General features: G+C 45.4%; 1 protein-coding gene across 1 annotated transcript in view; it reads left to right on the plus strand.

Annotated features, from left to right (window-relative positions):
- LOC139535636 (leucine-rich repeats and immunoglobulin-like domains protein 1) overlaps positions 1 to 20,891 on the plus strand; it is a 51,585-nt gene extending 30,694 nt beyond the window's left edge. Inside the window, exons 8-18 of the mRNA XM_071335244.1 lie at positions 1,134 to 1,277; positions 3,206 to 3,286; positions 5,629 to 5,700; positions 6,284 to 6,355; positions 6,493 to 6,656; positions 7,012 to 7,350; positions 9,571 to 9,852; positions 14,584 to 15,018; positions 15,141 to 15,272; positions 15,459 to 15,722; positions 16,620 to 20,891. Of these exons, the coding sequence (XP_071191345.1) occupies positions 1,134 to 1,277; positions 3,206 to 3,286; positions 5,629 to 5,700; positions 6,284 to 6,355; positions 6,493 to 6,656; positions 7,012 to 7,350; positions 9,571 to 9,852; positions 14,584 to 15,018; positions 15,141 to 15,272; positions 15,459 to 15,722; positions 16,620 to 16,834 (2,200 nt within the window). The 3' untranslated portion in view covers positions 16,835 to 20,891. The remainder of the gene's footprint in view (positions 1 to 1,133; positions 1,278 to 3,205; positions 3,287 to 5,628; positions 5,701 to 6,283; positions 6,356 to 6,492; positions 6,657 to 7,011; positions 7,351 to 9,570; positions 9,853 to 14,583; positions 15,019 to 15,140; positions 15,273 to 15,458; positions 15,723 to 16,619) is intronic.
- The last annotated feature ends 332 nt before the right edge of the window (positions 20,892 to 21,223 follow it).

A 21,223-nucleotide genomic window follows, 5' to 3' on the forward strand; every position in this document is an offset into this window, starting at 1 on the left:
TCATCCCCTAGCCTTCAGCTCCAGACCACAAGGTCTTACCCACAGCCTCCAACCATCAACCCCCTGTCTCATCTCATTGTTCCCCTACCGTTTACCTTCACCAGAGCTACATGAGTCACTTAGTGTTCAATACCACACGATAAGCCTGTTTATCCCATAATAAGTGGTAGGATTGACAGTACGTAAGCCCTCTCTGTATCCCGTCTCTGTCAGGTTGGTAAAGAGCGCGTAACCCTCTGTTGGTATGGATACAGGGTAATTGCAGGGGGATCTCCCTGTCTAATGAAGGAGATATTATTACTACGACAACCTGTGGTTGGTTGACATACTTTAACCACTGTACTACTGTAGAGCTCCGCTCTGATCAGGCGTCGCTAACTGTACCATAAGGCTGTCTGTCAGGCTCCTGTGTGTCTGCGCACTGTGTCACTGTGTGTGTGTGTGTGTGTGTGTGTGTGTGTGTGTGAGAGAGACAGATTGCTCTGTGTATCTGTGTTGCCGACTCACTGCACTCAGTGCGAGTCCGGGGTTATATGATTTTATTAGCGGTGCCATGATGACTGTGATATCAGAAGGATACCGGAGGATAGTGGCTCAGTTAGCCCTCTGGTGTAGCAGGGAAGCTGTCTTTATGACCTGCCTGTTATTACATTCCGGATGAGACTGCAGCCTGCCTGACGGGGCATCACAGAGACTGACCACACATGACTGACCACCCTAGCCCCCCTCGGAGAGGCGAAGCCCAGTCACTCACACAACAGAGCATTTGAACACGCTCCCTGATAAACAAGACATATTTATCACCACTGACACACCGTGTACCTACTTAGACAAGACCATAACTCTGGGAAAAGATGCCTTGAGAAGTGTCCATTTGTCCAACCGGAAATGTACATGAATTTTAAATGGTTTGTGTCCTGACTCCTTATCAAGCATGATAGGAAACTGCTGTGGATGAACAGATATTGAGCTGACGCCACAGTGGAAAAATACATCCAGAGGCACAAAGACATTGAATAAAGCTATATAAAGTAGAGAATAATGATGTCGGGTAGGTTACCGTAGTGCTGGGCCAACTTGTCCTTCTGGTCCAAGCCTTACACCGTATGTATCTCTCTCTCCTCCTCCTGCAGGAATCTGTCCTACAACAACCTGAGTCGTCTGGATGAGGGCAGCCTGGCGGTGCTGGGGGACCTCCACACCCTCCGTCTGGGGCACAACGCCATCAGCCACATTACCGAGGGGGCCTTCAGAGGCCTCAAGGCCCTGCGCCTCCTGTAAGTCCTCCTCCTGACTGCTCCCAGAGCACACACAACTATGGTTCCACACTGTAGACTCATCTTATGTGACTCATTTAAGAACAATACAATATTGCCATCTGCAAATATATTCATGTGGATTCAATATAGCTTCATTAAGCCCCTCAGGAGCCATTTAGAAAGTGAGGTTAGCTGCTGTTTGGTTTTTAGACCATTGCTTCAAAACAGATCTATTTTGTGTCCATGTAATATTAATGTGTATCTGTTTACCAGGTGTGCATGCGTCACTATTGTCACGGTTTCAGTCTGTGAGAACTTTTATTTTGGTGCGTCTGTTTTCGTCTTCCCTCTTTGTTTGGTCGTTGGTTCCCATCGATATTGGATGCACATGTGTTCCCTGTCATTTGCCTCCCTGGAGATTCTTGACTTTTTTAAACGGAGCAGTGAAAAGCAGTATGGGAGAGTGACTTCTTTCACCCCACCCTCTATACAGGCTTTGAACAGGCGGAAAGAGAGGCTTCCTGAAAGCGAAGGCCTTCTACTAACGTCTTTTTGGCCCGGGATCTTCCCAGAGAGTCAGAGAAAAGAGTCAGGCCTTTGCTTTCTCACAGTGGGGTGACAAGCCAAGGCATATACAGGCCTTTCTCTGCTGGCGCAGAGGAAGCATTGGGCTGGGGGGAGGGGGTTCAGCTGTGTGAGAGGCCCTCTGTTTGGTTCTCCTCTCTCAGCTGCTGTTTCTTTCTTCCTTTCTTTCTTGGTCTCTTTCGTTCTTGGTCTCTTTCTTTCCTTTCTTACTTGGTTGCTTTGTTTCGCCTGTTCGTACCCTTTCCACCCATCCTTTTCCCTCTTTTTTTTGCTGTCTTCTTTTTACTTCCTATTCCCTTTATGCTCACCCCATTTCTTCCTCGCTCTCCTTCCCTCTCTCTCCTCCCTTCTCTCTCTCTGAGGCAGGTCTAATCTAATCAGTGAAGCGCTGGGTAGGCGAGGGCCCTGGCTGTAAGGGAGCTGAGGCAGCTTTAATTGGGCAGCGCTGCTGGCCGTAGAGGCGTGGGGCTGGAGGTTCGCGGTGGGTGTGAATGCCCAGAAACTTCGAGCCTTTCAGCCGGGGGGTCAGTCCTCAGGGGCCCGCGGCCACTGCCTGCATTAAGAAGGCACCGGCCTTTCACGCTCAGCCAGCCAGAAAGAATAGGAAATTGGCAGCCGAGTCCGGCCATGGAGGAAAAGGAACCAAAGGGGATTAGGGAAGGGTGGAGAGGTTGGGAGGGGCTGTGGGTGACCATCAGACTCACAGGATTTTCAGAGTTTGAAAGAAAGTCGGCACAGGGAACAAAGCATGCGATAGAGCGGCGACTCATGTCTTTGTTCGGCTGTTGTTTTTTTGTTTTAAATTATTATTCAAACGGTTCCGTAGGCCCAGATGACTTCAGCCGTTCGAGGTAGCGTGTCAGGAAAGCTAATTAATTGCATTCAACATGTGTTTGGAAACTTCCCGGTGGACTCAAAGTGAAAGCTGTTGTTTTATTGAGTCTCTTTCTGGCTCAGTGTGGGCATGGCTAAGGTCTTTCTTCATACTCATTAGGCTCTGAGTCTGTGTTGGGACTGCCATACCTGCCACCACACTCAGGCGCTGACTGTCTGTATCCAAAGGCAATGTGTGCCCGCCAATCTCTCCATGCTGTCATGAATTATACATGATTTTGCCTGCGTTGGGTTTTGTGCCTTCACCTCCCTCCTCACAAAGGAAAGAATGTGCTTGGCTGGCAGAGCAGAGCAGGAGAGAGGCTAGCTCTTTAGGCCAGGTGCAGAGGGGTTGGGGGGTGGAGTGGTAACCCGTGACTTCCAGCCCCATCTCTGCCAAGGCTACACAGTGCTTCAGCTCTGGCAGCTTGTTCTGCTCTCCTCCTCCTCTATCTTTCTTATCCCGTCTTTTCTCTCTCTCTCTACAGGGAGCTGGACCATAATGACATCTCAGGCACAATAGAGGACACCAATGGGGCCTTCTCTGGACTGGACAGCCTCAACAAGCTGTGAGTATCCCCCTCCTTCTCTCATCTCCTCTTCCCCCTCTCCCCTCTCCCCAGAATCAGTCCCTTTGAGCTGGCTGACCTGCCACTGGTAGGTGATTGTATGCAGCTCTGTGGACAGCTCCTTCAGTCCAGAGTGAAGGGGTTTCCACAGCAATTCCATAGTTCCCTTCTGAGGCCTGTCCACTGCCTATGGTCTATATGGAGTTCTCCCAGAACTGGCTTCAGACAGGACCAGCTCCAGTCTATCACTACCCTCCGGGCCCCACACGTCATTTGGAAGTATAACACTGAGAGATGACTTTAAGAGCTGCTCTGAGTTTTATTAGGCTTTTTCATGACGCTTGCAGATTGACATTTTATCGGCAATTGGCTTGAAACTTGAAACAAGCCTGAATCTGGTCATCTCGGTTTACCAAACTCTAAACTGCTATTGTGTCCAAGTTCAGAGGTTGTCTGTTGGTGGGAGCTGAACTGCCTTCACTTGTTGGTTAAACTATGTCAATTTGTTGGGATCTCTCGTATAACCTTTTAATCACAGCATCTAGACTCAATGTTAAAGGATGAAGAAACTCAACCAGACCACAATAAACATAGAGTCCTAACATACTGGGGCTTAAAGAATCCTATATAAAATCTGGTGTCCAACCAAGGCCGTTCCCTGTGTGAGTGCTAGCCTATTGAAAGGGCTTTTCTATTGGCCCGCTGGGGATGATCCTCAGCAGGTCTTTCCGTCTCTAGCCCTGCTCCTCTCTCTCTGCTCCACGGCCCTGCCTGCCTATTGTTAGGGACTGAGAGAGGGTGAAATTGGGGGGCGGGCTCGGTCATCAACATCAAACACCACATTGGCCCGTCTCCCCGCCCCTTTTGTCCAGTGGTGTAGTGGAGCGGCCCTCCGCAGCCCAACGCTGGCACAATCCCTCCGGAAAACAACGCTCACCAACCCTGGGAAAAAACAGAGAGAGGGAGAGGGGGGGGGGGACATCCGTGTCCTCCACACGCAATATGTCCCTCCCAAATGGGATTGTGAGTATCCCCACATGGGAGAACTTGTGCTCTTAGCTTGTTCTAGGTTAACTTGTGCTCTCACAACAACCACTATTTTCCCATTTTTGTTTTAGGAGGTAAAATATATTCATGTATTGAATGTAGATATGTTAGAGTTGGGGTGATATCATTATAGTATTGTATTTATTCTTTCCAGAATGTGATTACTTGAAGAGAATATGATTGGAAGGAAAGGCCATGTAAATGGCTAGATGTGCAAAATGATGTTGGAAATAAGAGAAGATAAATAAGTTTGAAGGAAATGCAGTGACTTCCAGTGAGGCGTTGTTCTCCTCTGTACTGAGGCCTGTTGTTGAGCCCATCTCCCTGTGTAGGGTCTAGAACCACGGGGCTCTGGCTGACGTGGTGGTCAGTAGAGGGCTGAGCAGAGGTGTGACATCTCTGTCAGGAGTTGACAGGTCCTGTCCATGACCAGTCATCTGCCTGGAGGCCCCCAAGACCCTGGGTCCCTGGCTGTCCTAAAGAACACATGATGAATAACTCTTACCAACAGGAATCTGAGATTGTTCAGCTCGGACAATTTTGGATAGAATTTAAGAAGATGCATCTGAGTCTTAGCTCATCTACCCCAATGGCAATGGTAACCAAACAGATGCACTCCCAATGGTTTTTGAAACATGATTTGTATTTACATTGCACAGTGTAGATTGTCGGTGGGTCCATATAGAGGGGGAGAGTAGAGGAGGCGTGACTGGATTGAAGTGTTCCGATGCAGGGGTCTTAACTCTGAACCAGCCTCCTGTGTCCATCCGCTTCTCCTGGGAAGGAAGGTGGAGAGAGGAGAGGAAGGCTGGAGGGACGGAAGCGCAGGAGAGGGTGGGTAGAGGGGTGTCTTTTGAAGAGCGGCCCAGATTAGAACCCCAGAAGGGGGCATGCTGCGTGTTCCTTGCTTGAACCGGGCCTTGACAAGGCTACTTTTATTATTCTACAAGCTGTGTTGTCCCTCAGTGAGACAACCTGCTTTTCATGTGCCCCCCCCCCCTGTCATCGCTATTAAATTCAAATAAAGTTAAAAGTGGTCTTTGAAAAGCAGAGCAGGGCCGAATCCCTCACCCTTCTAATCTCCACACAGTTCGGATTTCCAATACCTCAATCCTCTGCTCTTATCAGATTCAGCCCCACTAATTGTGCCTTTCTCTCCCTCTTCTCCTTCCCTCCCCTTACCCCATTCCTCCTCTTTCTCTCTCTGTCTGTTTTTTCTCCACCCCCCCTCCCTCCCTCTCTCTCCCCCGTGTTCTCTCCCGTTTATCGGCGCCCTTCATGTTTGGAAATTGCAGAACTCTGTTTGGAAACAAGATCAAGTCGGTGGCCAAGAAAGCCTTCTCAGGCCTGGAGGCCCTGGAGCACCTGTGAGTATCCCACAATGCACTGCGCGACCCCGAGATCGGCTGCCAAAAGTAGCTGCCTGAGAGTGCTGCTAGCAATTTAATAGCATCTTTGGAAAAGGAGAAGACGGGCAGTTTGTGGGACCAGCTGCTTCCCTCTCGTTACAGAGGCAGCTTCAACTTTGGCCTTTTTTCCTGGTGCAGGGGAACAAAGTTATTAAGCATATGGTCAGTTTCGTAGAATAAATGGAATTTATATAAGTCCCTTCACAGGCTCTGGCCGTTACTTTAAACAGGCTATGGCCATTAGGAAAAAAGTGATTGAAAAGCTGAGTATCCTTGGTCTGTGATGCCTGAATCTTTGCACCTTGTTTAAAATAAGCCCTTATAAATAAAGGCACATCGATCCCTGACTGGCCGTGACACAGCTGTGTGTGTGTGTGTGTGTGTGTGTGTGTGTGTGTGTGTGTGTGTGTGTGTGTGTGTGTGTGTGTGTGTGTGTGTGTGTGTGTGTGTGTGTGTGTGTGTGTGTGTGTGTGTGTGTGTGTGTGTGTGTGTCCCTTTCTGTCAGTGCTAACGGGCAGCCCTCTGTTTAATGTCACAACAGGAACCTGGGAGAGAACGCCATCCGCTCCATCCAGCCAGAGGCCTTCAGCAAGATGAGGAGCCTCAGGAACCTGTGAGTCTGCAATGATGAATACACATACGCCTTAAAGTTGAAGTCATGTAATAAGTTAATTATGTTCAGATCAAAGCTAGTCTATAAAAGAGAGTGAATAGAAGTTGTTAGCCCTAACAGTGTCCCTCCTCTCCCAGGCTCATCCAGAGTGACAGTTTCCTGTGTGACTGTCAGCTCAACTGGTTCCCTGAGTGGCTGATGACCCGGGGGCTACAGACTGGCGTAGAGGCTACCTGTGTCCACCCCGAAATCCTGAAGGGTACTAGCGTCTTCCAGGCTCCACCAGAGAGATTTGTCTGTGGTGAGTAGTGTGTGTGTGTGGGGTGTACAGTTGCTTTCTGTCTGACACAGTACAGGCAGCAGCTAAGACCAGATTGTGTTTTAGATTCCAGCTCTGGGTGTTTACAGTATATGTGTGTATTTGTTTATGTTTGTGTGATTTTCCTCATGTCTTGATGTAGTGTGTGTCTTTGTTTGAGCTGCGATGTGCTAATCCTTGTTTGTCTTTATATTTGTGTGTTTGTGTTTAAACTAGACTTTTGTATATATATCTTCTGTCACTGAGATAAGCATTATTCTTTGTAACCAAATGTTTTATCTCATTTTCTTGTCCTCCCTCCATCTCTCCACTCCCTCCGTCTCTCTCTCTCCTGTAGATGACCTGCCTATGCCCCAGATCACGGTGCAGCCAGAGACCACAGTGACGGTTCTGGGTAGTGACGTGCGCCTCACGTGCACGGCAGCCAGCAGCAGCAGCTCACCTATGTCCTTCGACTGGCGCAAAGACCAGGAGCTGCTCCGTCATGCTGAGGTGGAGAACTTCGCCCACCTGCGCGCTAACCACGCGGCGGTGCACGAGGCCGGGGGGGTGATGGAGTACACCACCATTTTGCACCTGCGTCATGTGACCTTCGCCCACGAGGGCCGATACCAATGCATCATCACCAACCACTTTGGCTCCTCCTACTCCACCAAGGCCCGCCTTACTGTCAACGGTACGCTACCAGGCCCTGAAGGGTTAACGTTCTCCCAGTATGACTGGTTTATAAAAAAAATCTAGTTTTATTTGTCATATGCGCGGATACAACAGGTATAGATAGACCTTACCGTGAAATGCTTACTTACGAGCCCTAAACCAACAACGCAGTTTTAAGAAAACAGAGTTAAGAAAATATTTACTAAATAAAGTTACAATTATATATATTTTTATAACACAATACAACAACAATAATGAGGCTATATGCAGGGGGTACCGGCACTGAGTCAATGTGCTGGCGTATAGGTTAGTTCATTTGTACATGTACAGTAGGTAGGGATAAAGTTACTATGCATAGATAATAAACAGCAGCAGTGTAAAATCAAAGATTGCATTTGTGAATGTGTGGGTGTTTGTTTTAAGGCTGACCCCATTTAGTTGACTGGTCGATTGTTTGGTCGGTAGGCTTTCGACGAGCAGCCGCATGGTGCACAAGACACCTGTCTGATTCGCGCCTGTCTCTGTGGACTAATCCATTGCGGAGGCTATGGGGATGGCACAGTCCGTCACTCTAAGACAGGGGTGGGCAACTCCAGTCCTCCAGGGCCTGATTGGTGTCACATTTCTCTCCATCCCTAGCAAACACAGCTGATTAATCAACTTGCATTCTAAACTGAAGATCATGATTAGGTGATTATTGGAGTCAGGTGTGTTAGCTGGGACAAAACTGTGACACCAATCAGGCCCTTGAGGACTGGAATAGCCCACCCCTGCTCTAAGACGTGATGTTGAAGTTGTATATGGGCTATATTATGTAAAAATAATGGTGCAACACTAATAAATCTAATATCACTCTATAACAAATGCACTTTCTCCCACGTTGGATACGGCCGCTGTCCGCGGTTCTGAAACATATTCATCAGTCCGCCATAGAATTGGCACCTTTCCCTATGTTACTATGTGCATAATAGCAAAGTTAACCATCATATTGGGACTGAGAACAATGCGGCGGAGGCAGCAGAGAAGAGGAAACAGCCCTTGCCTCAACCTAATTGTCTAAGAAAATTGAGGAGAGAGGAAACCCCAATTTTAACCTGTTTTCGCCTCATCATATTATGGGGTACTTACTGTGTGTAGATTGATGAGAAAAAAACATGTAATCAATTTTAGAATAAGTCTGTAACGTAACAAAATGTGGAACAAGTCAAGGGGTCTGAATACTTTCTGAATGCACTGTATATGGAAAAATAAGTTTAAACATTTTGACCAATCGTTTTGTCGAAAGAACAGAACGACTCTCGGGCGACCAAGTTTTTTTTTTTTTTTCTTGTCTGGGACAGCCCTGGTTTGTTTGTTTGTTTGTTTGTGTGCGTGTGGTTGGATAATTTTCCCTCTGTAATGTGCTGATTTTGTAGATATTTTGCACAATTAAACTCCATAACAGGGCAGAATGAGATTAGTGGTAATTCTTAGCTTGAACAAAGTCTCACTCTCTCTGTCCTTCTGCATCTCTCTGTGTGAGTTTCTCAGGGTGGAATTTATAACAAATTGATTTAGGCTTGTTGTGGTGCTGACAGTGCCCATATATTACATGCCCTGTCAGTTAGGCTAACCGATGCTGACTGATTGTTTGCTGGCAGTCTGGAGTTTGGTTTCCTGGCTGACCTGCCCACCCAAATGAAACCCTCTCCCTAGCCATCTCCCCAACCCAATTTAACTTCTCTGTAATGATAGCAGAGCCGCCTCTTTCTCTACGCAGACTACTGTGCGTAGGGCCCTGAGGCTGCTAGGGCGCCCCCGACCCCCAAAAATTAAAATGTCCTCAATTTACTGTTGAGAAGTAGAATACACAAGGTGCAATTTCAAAATGTAGTAGTGCAGTTTTCCACTTGTTAGTCACTCAATTAGCGCATGTCAGCTAATATTTGTTGGGATTGCTAAGTAAGGTAGTCTAGCCAGCTATCTAAACCTTGTAGTAGACCTAATCATCACTAAATTACCAACTGGGCACACATTCAGTGCTCATTAATTTTGTTAGTCAATCTCACAGATATCAAATGAACATGGCATAAGTAATTACAAAATGTGTAGAATTGCAGGAAATTGCCTTTTTTTTTAACTGACATACTTTCTCTACACTCCATTGCAAAATGGGAGGGACTGTTATGTAGCTGTTGTGTTAACCTCAGATTTCTCTCTGTTGTGGCCAACCAAGTGTCTCATCTCCATTCCCACACAGTCATGCCTACGTTTGTGAAGACCCCTCAAGACAACACCATCCGTACGGGCACCACTGCCAAGCTGGAGTGTGCGGCCGAGGGGCACCCCACCCCTGAGATCGCCTGGCAAAAGGACGGCGGCACGGACTTCCCGGCGGCACGCGAGCGGCGGATGCATGTGATGCCTGACGATGACGTGTTCTTCATCATGGAGGTCAAGCTGGAGGACATGGGCGTGTACAGCTGCACCGCCAAGAACACAGCGGGCACCGTGTCTGCCAACGCCTCTCTCATTGTGCTGGGTAAGACTTGACTGCTGGCCATGCCCTACACCTACTGACAAAATCGCCCACACCCCTTTACAATGTTTGAGGATTCATGGTTCAGGTGACTATATAGATACTACTTCCGACTAACAATTAACACTTGTAAACAGGTGTAAAGCCAGTTGTGAACTGGTCAGTCTTGGTCAAAGAATGAATGACTTCTGGCAGCTGTGGCCTTCCTCTGAGTCAGAGGTCAGGGTAAGGGTCAGATGGGGGAGGGTGGGATAGGGGGACTTCACAGAGGAGTGTTTGTTACCCTTCTCTCAGGGTGGAGGCCTCAGTTCTCCTGGAGGGGCTTCTATTGGAAGTGTGAGGACTAAGGCTAGTTGAGATCACATTTGTCAAGTACTGTGGATGTGTAAGGGCTTGGTCTATACCACTGTATGTCGTACTGTAGTAGTGCAGAACACCTCCTCACAGGATATGAGATAGCAACAGCCCTCAGGAGTGGCTTTGTAATGTTTAGTCATGTATGAGGAAAGCTCAGAGCTGAGGCCTTGTCTGAAGAGGTGGGGAGGGGACAGAGGGGGAAGGAGGGTGGGAGACGGGGAAGTGAGATCTCTTCATCATTTTGTTTCCTGCTAAGAGGGAAAGTGTTCTGTCTAAGAGTAGGGGCGTCAAACGTTCAGCCTGCTGCACAGACCTACGCTGTAGTCTAGAGCACCTGGTTCAATTGTGCTTAGGAGCCTTTTTTTTTTAAATCTCTAAATGGTTAAACTAGTGAGGAATTTTTTATTTACTATCATCCTAAATTAAGATATCTAATTAATGTATACTGAACAAAAACATAAACCCAACATCAAATAACATTTTATTTGTCACATCACATGCAATGTTGCTTGCCTGGACGCGAGCATAAAAGGCATTTAGCTCGTCTAGTAGACTTGCATCACTGGGCAGCTCGCGGCTGGGTTTCCCTTCGTTGTCTGTAATATTTTTCAAATCCTGCCACATCCGATGAGTGTCAGAGCCAGTGTAGTAGGAGTCAATCTTAATCCTTTATTGACGCTCTGCCTGTTTTTAATGGTTCGTCTGAGGGCATAGCGGGATTTCTTAGAAGCATCCGGATTAGTCTCCCACTCCTTGAAAGCGGCAGCTCTAGCTTTTAGCTCGATGCGGATGTTGCCTGTAATCCATGGTTTCTGGTTGGGATATGTACTTGCGGTCACTGTGTGGGCGACGTCATCATGCACTTATTGACGAAGCCGATGACTGAGGTGGTATACTCCCCAATGCCATTGGATGAATCCCGGAACATATTCCAGTCTGTGCTAGCAAAACAGTCCTGTAGCGTAGCATCCGTGTCATCTGACCACTTCCGTATTGGACCAGTCACTGGTAGTTCCTGCTTTAGTTTTTGCTTGTAAGCAGGAATCAGGAGGATAGATTTATGGTCAGATTTCTTTGTCTGCGTTTTGAATGAAGCTCATCCAGTTTATTCTCCAGTTATTGCATGTTGGCCAATAGAACGGATGGTAGAGCCAGATTACCCACTCGCTGACAAATTCTCACTTGGCACCCCGATCTCCGTCCCCTGTACCTGCATCTTTTTTTCACGCGAATGACAGGGATTTGGGCCTGGTCTCGGAGAAACAGTATATGCTTCGCGTCGGACTCATTAAATAAAAATTCTTTGTCCAGTTCGAGGTAATCACTGTTCTGATATCCAGAGGCTCTTTTCGGTCATAAGAGACAGTAGCAGCAACATTATGTACAAAATAAGTTACAAACAATGCAAAGAAACACACAAAATAGCACAGGTGGTTAGGAGCCCGTAAAACGGCAGCCATCCCCTCCCACGCCATGGGTGGGGAGGGTATAGGCCCACTCACTTGGGAGCCAGGCCCACCCACTGTGGAGCCAGGCCCAGCCAATCAGAATTCGTTTTTTACAGACAGAAATACTCCTGAGTTTCATCAGCTGTCCGGGTGGCTGGTCTTGACAGATCCCGAAGGTGAAGAAGCCGGATGTGGAGGTCCTGGGCTGGCGTGGTTACACGTGGTCTGCGGTTGTAAGGCCGGTTGGACGTACTGCCAAATTCTCTAAAACGATGTTGGAGGCGGCTTATGGTAGAGAAGTGAACATTCAATTCTCTGGCAACCGCTCTGGTGGACATTCCTGCAGTCAGCATGCCAATTGCATGCTCCCTCAAACCTGAGACATCCGTGGCATTGTGTTGTGTGAAAACACTGTAAATTTTGGAGTGGCCTTTTATTGTCCCCAGCACAAGGTGCACCTATGTAATGATCATTCTGTTTAATCAGCTTCTTGATATGCCACCCCTGTCAGGTGGATGGATTATATTGTCATAAGAGAAATGCTCACTACCAGGGATGTAAACAAATTTGTGCACAAAATGAGACAAGCTGTTTGTGCATATGGAACATTTCTGGGATCTTTTATTTCAGCTCATGAAACATGGGACCAACACTACATGTTGCGTTTATATTTTTGTTCTGTGTATGTGTGTGTGTATGTATGTATGTATGTATGTATATGTACAGTTGAAGTCGGTAGTTTACATACACTTAGGTTGGAGTCATTGAAACTCGTTTTTCTACCATTCCACAAATTTCATGTTAACAAACTATAGTTTTGGCAAGTCGGTTAGTACATCTACTTTGTGCATGGCACAAGTAATTTTTCCAACAATTGTTTACAGACAGATTATTTCACTTAATATTCACTGTATTACAATTCCAGTGTGTCAGAAGTGTACATACACTAAGCTGACTGTTCCTTTAAACAGCTTGGAAAATTCCAGAAAATGATGTCATGGCTTTAGAAGCTTCTGATAGGCTTTGACATAATTTGAGTCAATTGGAGGTGTACCTGTGGATGTATTTCAAGGCCTACCTTCAAACTCAGTGCCTCTTTGCTTGACATCATGGGAAAATCAAAAGAAATCAGCCAAGACCTCAGAAAGAAATGTGTAGACCTCCACAAGTCTGGTTCATTCATGGGAGCAATTTCCAAACGCCTGAAGGTACCACGTTCATCTGTACAAACAATAGTACACAAGTATAAACACCATGGGTCCACGCAGCCTTTATACCGCTCAGGAAGGAGACACATTCTGTCTCCTGAAGATGAATGTACTTTGGTGCGAAAAGTGCAAATCAATCCCAGAACAACAGCAAAGGACCTTGTGAAGATGCAGGAGGAAACGGTTACAAAAGTATCTACATTCACAGTAAAACGAGTCCTATATCGACATAACCTGAAAGGCCACTCAGCAGGGGAGAAACCACTGCTCCAAAAACCATCATAAAAATGCCAGACTACGGTTTGCAACTGCACATGGGGACAAAGATCGTACTTTTTGAAGAAATGTCCTCTGGTCTGATGAAACAAAAATAGAACTGTTTGGCCATAATGACCATCATTATGTTTGGAGGAAAAAGGGGGAGGCTTGCAAGCCGAAGAACACCATCCCAACCGTGAAGAACGGGGTGGCAGCATCATGTTGTGGGGGTGCTTTGCTGCAGGAGGGACTGGTGCACTTCACAAAACAGATGGCATTACATTTACATTTAAGTCATTTAGCAGACGCTCTTATCCAGAGCGACTTACAAATTGGGCATCATGAGGGAGGGAAAGTATGTGGATATATTGAAGCAGCATCTCAAGACATCAGTCAGGAAGTTAAAGCTTGGTCGCAAATGGGTCTTCCAAATGGACAATGACCCCAAACATACTTCCAAAGTTGTGGCAAAATGGCTTAAGTTCAACAAAGTCAAGGTATTGGAGTGGCCATCACAAAGCCCTGACCTCAAACATATTGAAAATTTGTGGGCAGAACTGAAAAAGTGTGTGGAGCAAGGAGGCCTACAAACCTGACTAAGTTACGCCAGCTCTGTCAGGAGGGATGGGCCAAAATGCACTCAATTTATTGTGGAAAGCTTGTGGACGGGCTACCTGACACGTTTGACCCAAGTTAAACAATTTAAAGGCAATGCTACCAAATACTAATTGAGTGTTTGTAAACTTCTGACACACTGGGAATGTGATGAAAGAAATTAAAGCTGAAATAAATAATTCTCTCTACTATTATTCTGACATTTTACATTCTTAAAATAAAGTGGTGAGCTGTTTTAGGTTCTAACTGACCTAAAACAGGGAATTTTTTACTTTGATTAAATGTCAGGAATTGTGAAAAACTGAGTTTAAGCTGACGGTTTGACCTAATTGGGGGGAATTACACCTTGGGGGGAATTATTACTTATATACTCCAAAGTATATACGTTTTTAGTCAACACGCGGTTAGAATAATGAATGTAGCATTTAGGAGAATGGACTTAGCGGTTAGAATAATGAATGTAGCATTTAGGAGAATGGACGTAGCGGTTAGGATATTTTACGTAGTTAACCTACTTTGGTTAAGGTTAGGAAAAGGGTTAGGGGAAAGGTTAACTGACATGCTATGTAGTTGCAAAACGCTTGTGGTTAGCTTAAGTTCCTAATTATTTAAAATGCTATAAATCCCCTATAAGACACACTGTTCAGTGGTAACACTGAGAAGTTATCTGGGAAACACCGGGTTCAGCTCTATTACAGTAGTGTACATTAATGTATCAACTGTCTTGAACAAAACGTGATGGACTATCACCAGTTGTCAAAATGTTGTTTGAAGTAATGAGTAGAGTTGGAATGACCTGTCTGCGCTAGTGGGATTATTCGATTTTGACCTTTCCCTCCCATCTACAGCGACGCCCCACCTGGCCCAAGAGCTGGAGGACCGTAGTGTGGTGGTGGGGGAGACTGTAGCCCTGCAGTGTAAGGCCCTGGGCAGCCCCCCACCCAAAATCACCTGGCTGAGGAACGACGAGCCCCTTCGCTCCTCCGACCGACACCACTTCACCCCTGGCAACCAGCTGCTGGTGATCGGCAGCGCCGCCCTAGAGGACGCTGGGAGGTACACGTGCGTTATGTCTAACACGCTGGGCACAAAGCGCGGCCACAGCCAGCTGAGTGTCCGCCAGCGCCAGACCGGCTGCGCCACCCCGTCCGGCCCCAGCACTGTCACTATGGGCATCATCGTCATCGCTGTGGTGACCAGCATCGTGGTGACCTCGCTGGTGTGGGTGTGCATCATCTACCAGACGCGCAAGAAGAGCGAGGAGTGCAGCGTAACCAACACCGGTGAGAGGGCTCTCATATAGTTATACTTATCACAGGAAATGGCTGTTCACCATCCATTTTCTGGTGTTGACTGTAGTTTGTGCTGGTGCTAATGTTATATGTCCCCTCTCCTCCCATCCCAGATGAGACAATCGTGCCCCCGGACGTCCCTAGCTACCTGTCCTCCCAGGGGACCCTCTCGGAGTGCCAGGACGTGTGTATCCGCGTGGAGGCTAGCGTTGGACCTCAGCTCAACGGACACATAGACAACACAGGTAAAGTCTTCAGCTTGGTTCCCATATGAACCACCAATTCTCCTCCATGACTGAACTGCTGGACCGCTCAAAGTCATTTTTTATCTAACATCAGGGAATGTTTGCTTTACGTGTACTCTAAATTCATGGAATTGTGGGAAAGTGTAGGCGTCTTAATAATGATGTTTTCTTTATTTGCTGGTGTAGGTTACAATGGGGCTGTAGTGTGTACAGAGTGTATGGAGAACGGAAACAGCTACTCCAAGACAGACTTCGACTACCTCACCCAGGGGCTGGGACCTGTAGGCCTGGAGTACCAACAACACCCCCACCCCCACCACATGGACTACAGTGTACCTGTACCCCTAGGGGTGGACACGGGACCCCTCTGCAACGGGACCCCCAACGGAGTCAGAAGGGATGCCTCGCCACCTGAATTTCCATCACAGAGAAACCACCACAACAGAAAAGGTATTTTTTTTTTAACCATTATTTAACTAGGAAAGTCAGTTAAGAACAAATTCTTATTTAGAATAACGGCATACATCGGCCAAACCCAGACGACGCTGGGCCAATTCAAGTTTATTTTATATAGCCCTTCGTACATCAGCTAATATCTCGAAGTGCTGTACAGACACCCAGCCTAAAACCCCAAACAGCAAGCAATGCAGGTGTAGAAGCACGGTGGCTAGGAAAAACTCCCTAGAAAGGCCAAAACCTAGGAAGAAACCTAGAGAGGAACCAGGCTATGAGGGAACCAGGCCAATTCTGTGCTGCCTTATGGGACTCCCAATCACGGTCGGTTGTGATACATCCTGGATTCGAACCAAAGTCTCTATAGTGATGCCTCAAGCACTGAGATGTGCCTTAGACCGCTGCGCCACTCAGGATCCCAGAGCGAGCTTCCTATTCCATACTGTTGAGGACAGGATGGGGAATGCTGGAGAACCTGTGGTTGGAGCCCTTAGTTGTGTAGATGACCCTGCCATGATGAATTACCATGAAGGGAATATGATGGATAGTCTGCGGCCTATATTTGAGAGTGTATTCTACTGTAGTTGGGAGGCTGAACAGCCTGAGGATACCTCCCACCTTAAGTAAAATGAAAAACAGCCTTGAGTTCCCATCGCTGCCACACTCACAGAGGAGCAAGATGGGTCTTGTCCTGGGATCCTGTAACTTTTGGCAAGGAACCATCTGGGAGGATTTTGATGGTTGGAATGTCGATCTACGCTTCATCATGTAAACGTAGCAATATGGATGCATTCCATAGCCCATAGCCTTGAGCGCTGTACAGATAGATGTCTTGATAAGTGTATGTGCAGTGACTGGCTGACGTGGCGTTCTCTTCTCTCTGTTCTCTCCCAGGTTCCTCAGTGAACAGGATGGGACACACAACTCTAGTGTGCTCCCCATCCCAGGAGGAGGCCTTCCACAAGCCGGTGAAACTCGCCCCCGTAAGACGCCAAGACACACTGGACACGGATCGTGAGCCAGAGCTCAGACAGACTCTACTGTCCAACGGACACACTCCCAGAGCCTCCCAGAGTGACAGCACCCCCCTCAGGAGCGCCAGCGACTAGCAGGCCCTCCCCACCCTGACACTAATAGACTCACTAGCCCTGAGTGGACTTGTTCTTTGCACTGGGAACTGCTACCTCAAACAGAGAGGCCAAGATCTGATCCCCTCCCCTGTTTGGACTAACAGAGCGGGAGCTGGGAGGGGGGTGGCATCCAGAGGGTTGAAGGCAGAGCTTGTGTGGGTGGCGTCCCATTTGAGCGTATCAGCTGTACATACTTAAAACCTTCCCCTGGGAGGTGTCAACCAATCCTAGCTCCAAATGTGACTTGCATTTGAAGCATGCAAATGTAGGGAATATTTTACAGTAATGTGTGAAAGAGAGCGAAAGAGATATATACCATGGGACAATTAACTGTACATAAGAGTTTTCATATATATTATATAACTTTTACAAAGAGTATTTGAATTTATTCTGTGCATGACAAAGAACGGAGTGATGGTATTTTTTTCTCTTTTTAAAGCCTCTACTTACCAGCTTCAACTGCGGTGCCTTATTGCATGATCAAAGAAACCACAAACGGGACTCGTAGTATAGCAGAGATTTGTGAGAGCTATCGTACACTCTTTGTCATACCATGGAACACTTTATTGCACTTGAATGTTGTTTGACAAACGCAAATGCTGCCCGTCATGGCCTTAAACCATAACTCATATTTACTGGTATTTTATGAAGGAAGCTTTAATTTTTATTTATTTTGGTACGTGATATGGTAACACCTACGACAAGGAAGTGTTTGGGATATGAATCTAGGTTTTTGATGTTTAAGCACTTTTGTACTCATCATAAATGACCTCTGGAAACACAGAGTCGGTACATGTAACCCAATAGGAATGTAAGAAATCCCAGTCAGGAAATGCGACTCATTTCTGACATAGCCATGGAATGTCAAGTCTCTTCCACCTGTCAAGGTACTAACTACAGCACCTTCAGAAAGTATTCATACCCTTTGACTTATTCCACATTTTGTTGTGTAACAGCCTGAATTCAAAATGGATTAAATAGATTTTCACCCATCTACACACAATTACCCCATAATGACAGTGAAAACATGTTTTTAGAAATGTTTGCAAATTTATGGAAAATTACTTTCAAACTGTAACTCGGCCACTCGGGACCATTCACTGTCTTCTTGGTAAACAACTCCAATGTAAATTTGGCCTTTTGTTTTAAGTTATTGTCCTGCTGAATGGTAAATTCATCTCCCAGTGTTTGGTGGAAATCAGACAGAACCAGGTTTTCCTCTCAAATTTTGCCTGTGCCTAGCTCCATTCCATTTATTTTTTATCCTGAAAAACTCCCCAGTCCTTAATGATTAAAAGCATACCCATAACATGATGCAGCCACCACTATGCTTGAAAATATGGAGAGTGGTGCTCAGTAATGTGTTGTATTGGATTTGCCCCAAACATAACACTTTGTATTCAGGATAAAAAGTTAATTGGTTTGCCACATTCCTTGCAGTATTACTGAAAACAGGATGCATGTTTTGGAATATTAAATATTCTTTACAGGGTTCCTTTTCACTCTGTCAGTTAGGTTAGTATTGAGGAGTAAGTACAATGTTGTTGATCCATCCTCAGTTTTCTCCCATCACAGCCATTAAACTCTGTTTTAAAGTCGCCATTGGCCTCATGGTGAAATCCCAGCGGGGTTTCCTTCCTCTCCGTCAACTGAGTTAGGAACGATGCCTGATACACCATCCCAAGTGTAATTAATAACTTAACCGTAGGATCTTTTTACCAATCTACCAATAGGTGCCCTTCTTTGTGAGGCATTGGAAAACCTCCCTGGTCTTTGTGGTTGAACCTGTGTTGGAAATTCACTGCTCGACTGAGGGACCTTACAGATAATTGTATGTGTGGATGAGATGAGGCATGTCATTCAAAAATCATGTTAAACACACGAGTCTATGCAACTTATGTGACTTGTTACTCCTGAACTTATTTAGGCTTGACAAAACAAAGGGGTTGAATACTTATTGACTCAAGACATTTCAACTTTTTATTTTTATGAATTTGTAAAAATGTCTAAAAACATATTTCCACTTTGACATTATGGGGTATTGTGTGTAGACCAGTGACAAAACATCAACATTTAATCAATTTTAAATTCAGGCTGTAACTCAACCAAATGTGAAAAAAGTCAAAGGCTGTGAATACTTTCCGAAAGCACTGTACCAACCAGGGGTAAGAACCACATTTTTGTTCCTTTTGTTTTGTTCTGAACAGAACTTTTTTTAAATTTTTTTTACTGTTCCAACCAACAAGAAATGTAGTTCTGAACCTGGTTTGAACCCCCAAAAATACTGATTTTCTATCGTTCCTTACTGTTCCCTTTTAAACATCTGATTTATTATTTTTTATTTACTCCAATATTAAATTACTTCAACAATTAGTGCGGATAGAGCAGCTTGCTATGGAGCGGGTAAGCTATAGTTTTTTTTTTACATTCATTGGACAGACGTGTAAGGCGCGAGATGCGACTGAATTTGTTGGTGTAGTGAGAGAGATCAGAGGAGGCTTGGCTTGAAGCGCTGGGCATCTTGTTTGTTACATGCATTTATATGAATTAGGCCCACAAAATTAAACCTACGGAAGAGTGGCTTCTATGGAGGAACTTTGAATGTCTTTGAACTTCAGAGAGTTGGCTTAACGTTGGACCAGAGCTAGCTAGCTAACAAGCTGTGCAGAGTGGCACCAGAATTAAAATAAAAACATGTCTTGCCTATTTGTAGTTAATAAATCCAATGTGAAAAGTGATAACTATAGTATCCTTAACTAACATTGAAAAAGTTAATACATTCTTCTCTAGTTAAAAATCTCTCCCTAATTTCTGAATCTTGCTTGTAATTTCTGTAGGCTATTCTTCGGAGGGGGGGGGGGGGGGGTAGGTAGCCTACACGCGTGCACACACTGGTAAAGATTACCAGCTGACAGGCAGACACTGGAATAAGTTTCTGAGTGACAGAGTGAGGGCTTTGCATAGCTGCTTTGTTGCATTTTTTGCCGGAACGTAAAAGAACGTTATTAACCGATTCCCATGCTTTTAAAATAACGGTTCTGTTCAGGAACAGTGTAGATCACTTTTGTTCTGATACTGTTCCTTGAAAATGTTGTTTTCTGTTCTGTTCCCTGAACTAGTTCCAACACCTGCTACCAACAAGCTGCTGCACTTCAGTTGCCTTTTGGTTTAGGGACTAGATCCTCCACGGTGCCTCAACTCCATTTGTTTTCATTATTCTTTATTTGTCCAACTAAAGGTCCAGATCCTTTGAATACACATTTGTTATGAATGTGGTCCAATTCCTAGAATAATTTGTTATCCACCCTTCCATCCCAGTATGTTATCCTGTACCATGAACCTGCCACTCTGTAAAAGGGAATGTGGAATTCTTACCAGGAGGGCATTTTGAGACCGTTGTCATACTGTTTGATTCCTGTCATGTCTCACTGTTGTGTGTGTGTGTGTGCGCACACAGGGAATGGCCAGTATTTAGCCTTTGTCACCACATATATAATAATACTGATAATAATAATCATCATCATTATGATAATGGTACAAAAACATGTTTTATTATTGAGGAATTGTTGACTGGTACAAACTGAACACCTCTAAATTCTATCAACAGCTTACTGTTGGGAAACTTGTGAAATGTACCCCTTCCAACCTTAGGAGAAATGCCCCCTGTCTACAGGCCTGGGTAAACTGGGCTGACAAAACCAGATACTGTGAATGTCAGTTTAAACAGAATTACATGTTTGTAATGTATGCATATGTTTAGCCATTTTATAGGCTAATTGTCTGTAAGCACTTGTTTTGCTATTTCCTTTATTAAAAATGGGTCAAATTGTTTGACTTATGAGAATATTCTTCAGAGAGCAGGAATTCTAGATGGTCAGTCAGAAGTTGTCAGTAAAGTGTCGGCCCACTATGTCAACACCTGAATGGATGCAGGGGTGATGTGCAGTCATTTATTGAAATAAACTGTCTCAAACCATTGTACCAATGTCAAAGCTTAAACATTGAAGTGTCTAATAAAATCACATTTTTGCTATTATATAAATGTGAAGTATGTTTTTCCATGTCTTTGTGGTTCAATAATGTGGTCTCAAATGGGCTAGGCAAAGCAAACGCATTGGTTTAGACTACTTTGTTAAAAGTATAGAGAACTCATTCATGTGTCTTCTGCCTCAATGTAAATAAACACAGCAAAAAAAGAAACGTCCCTTTTGCAGTACCCTGTCTTTAAAAGATAATTTATAAAAATCCAAATAACTTCACAGATCTTCATTGTAAAGCGTTTAAACACTGTTTCACATGCGTGTTCAATGAACATAAACAATTAATGAATATGCACCTGTGGAACAGTCGTTAAGACACTAACAGCTT

The sequence above is a fragment of the Salvelinus alpinus genome, chromosome 12 (assembly GCF_045679555.1).
Source record: "Salvelinus alpinus chromosome 12, SLU_Salpinus.1, whole genome shotgun sequence".
Taxonomy (NCBI): domain Eukaryota; kingdom Metazoa; phylum Chordata; class Actinopteri; order Salmoniformes; family Salmonidae; genus Salvelinus; species Salvelinus alpinus.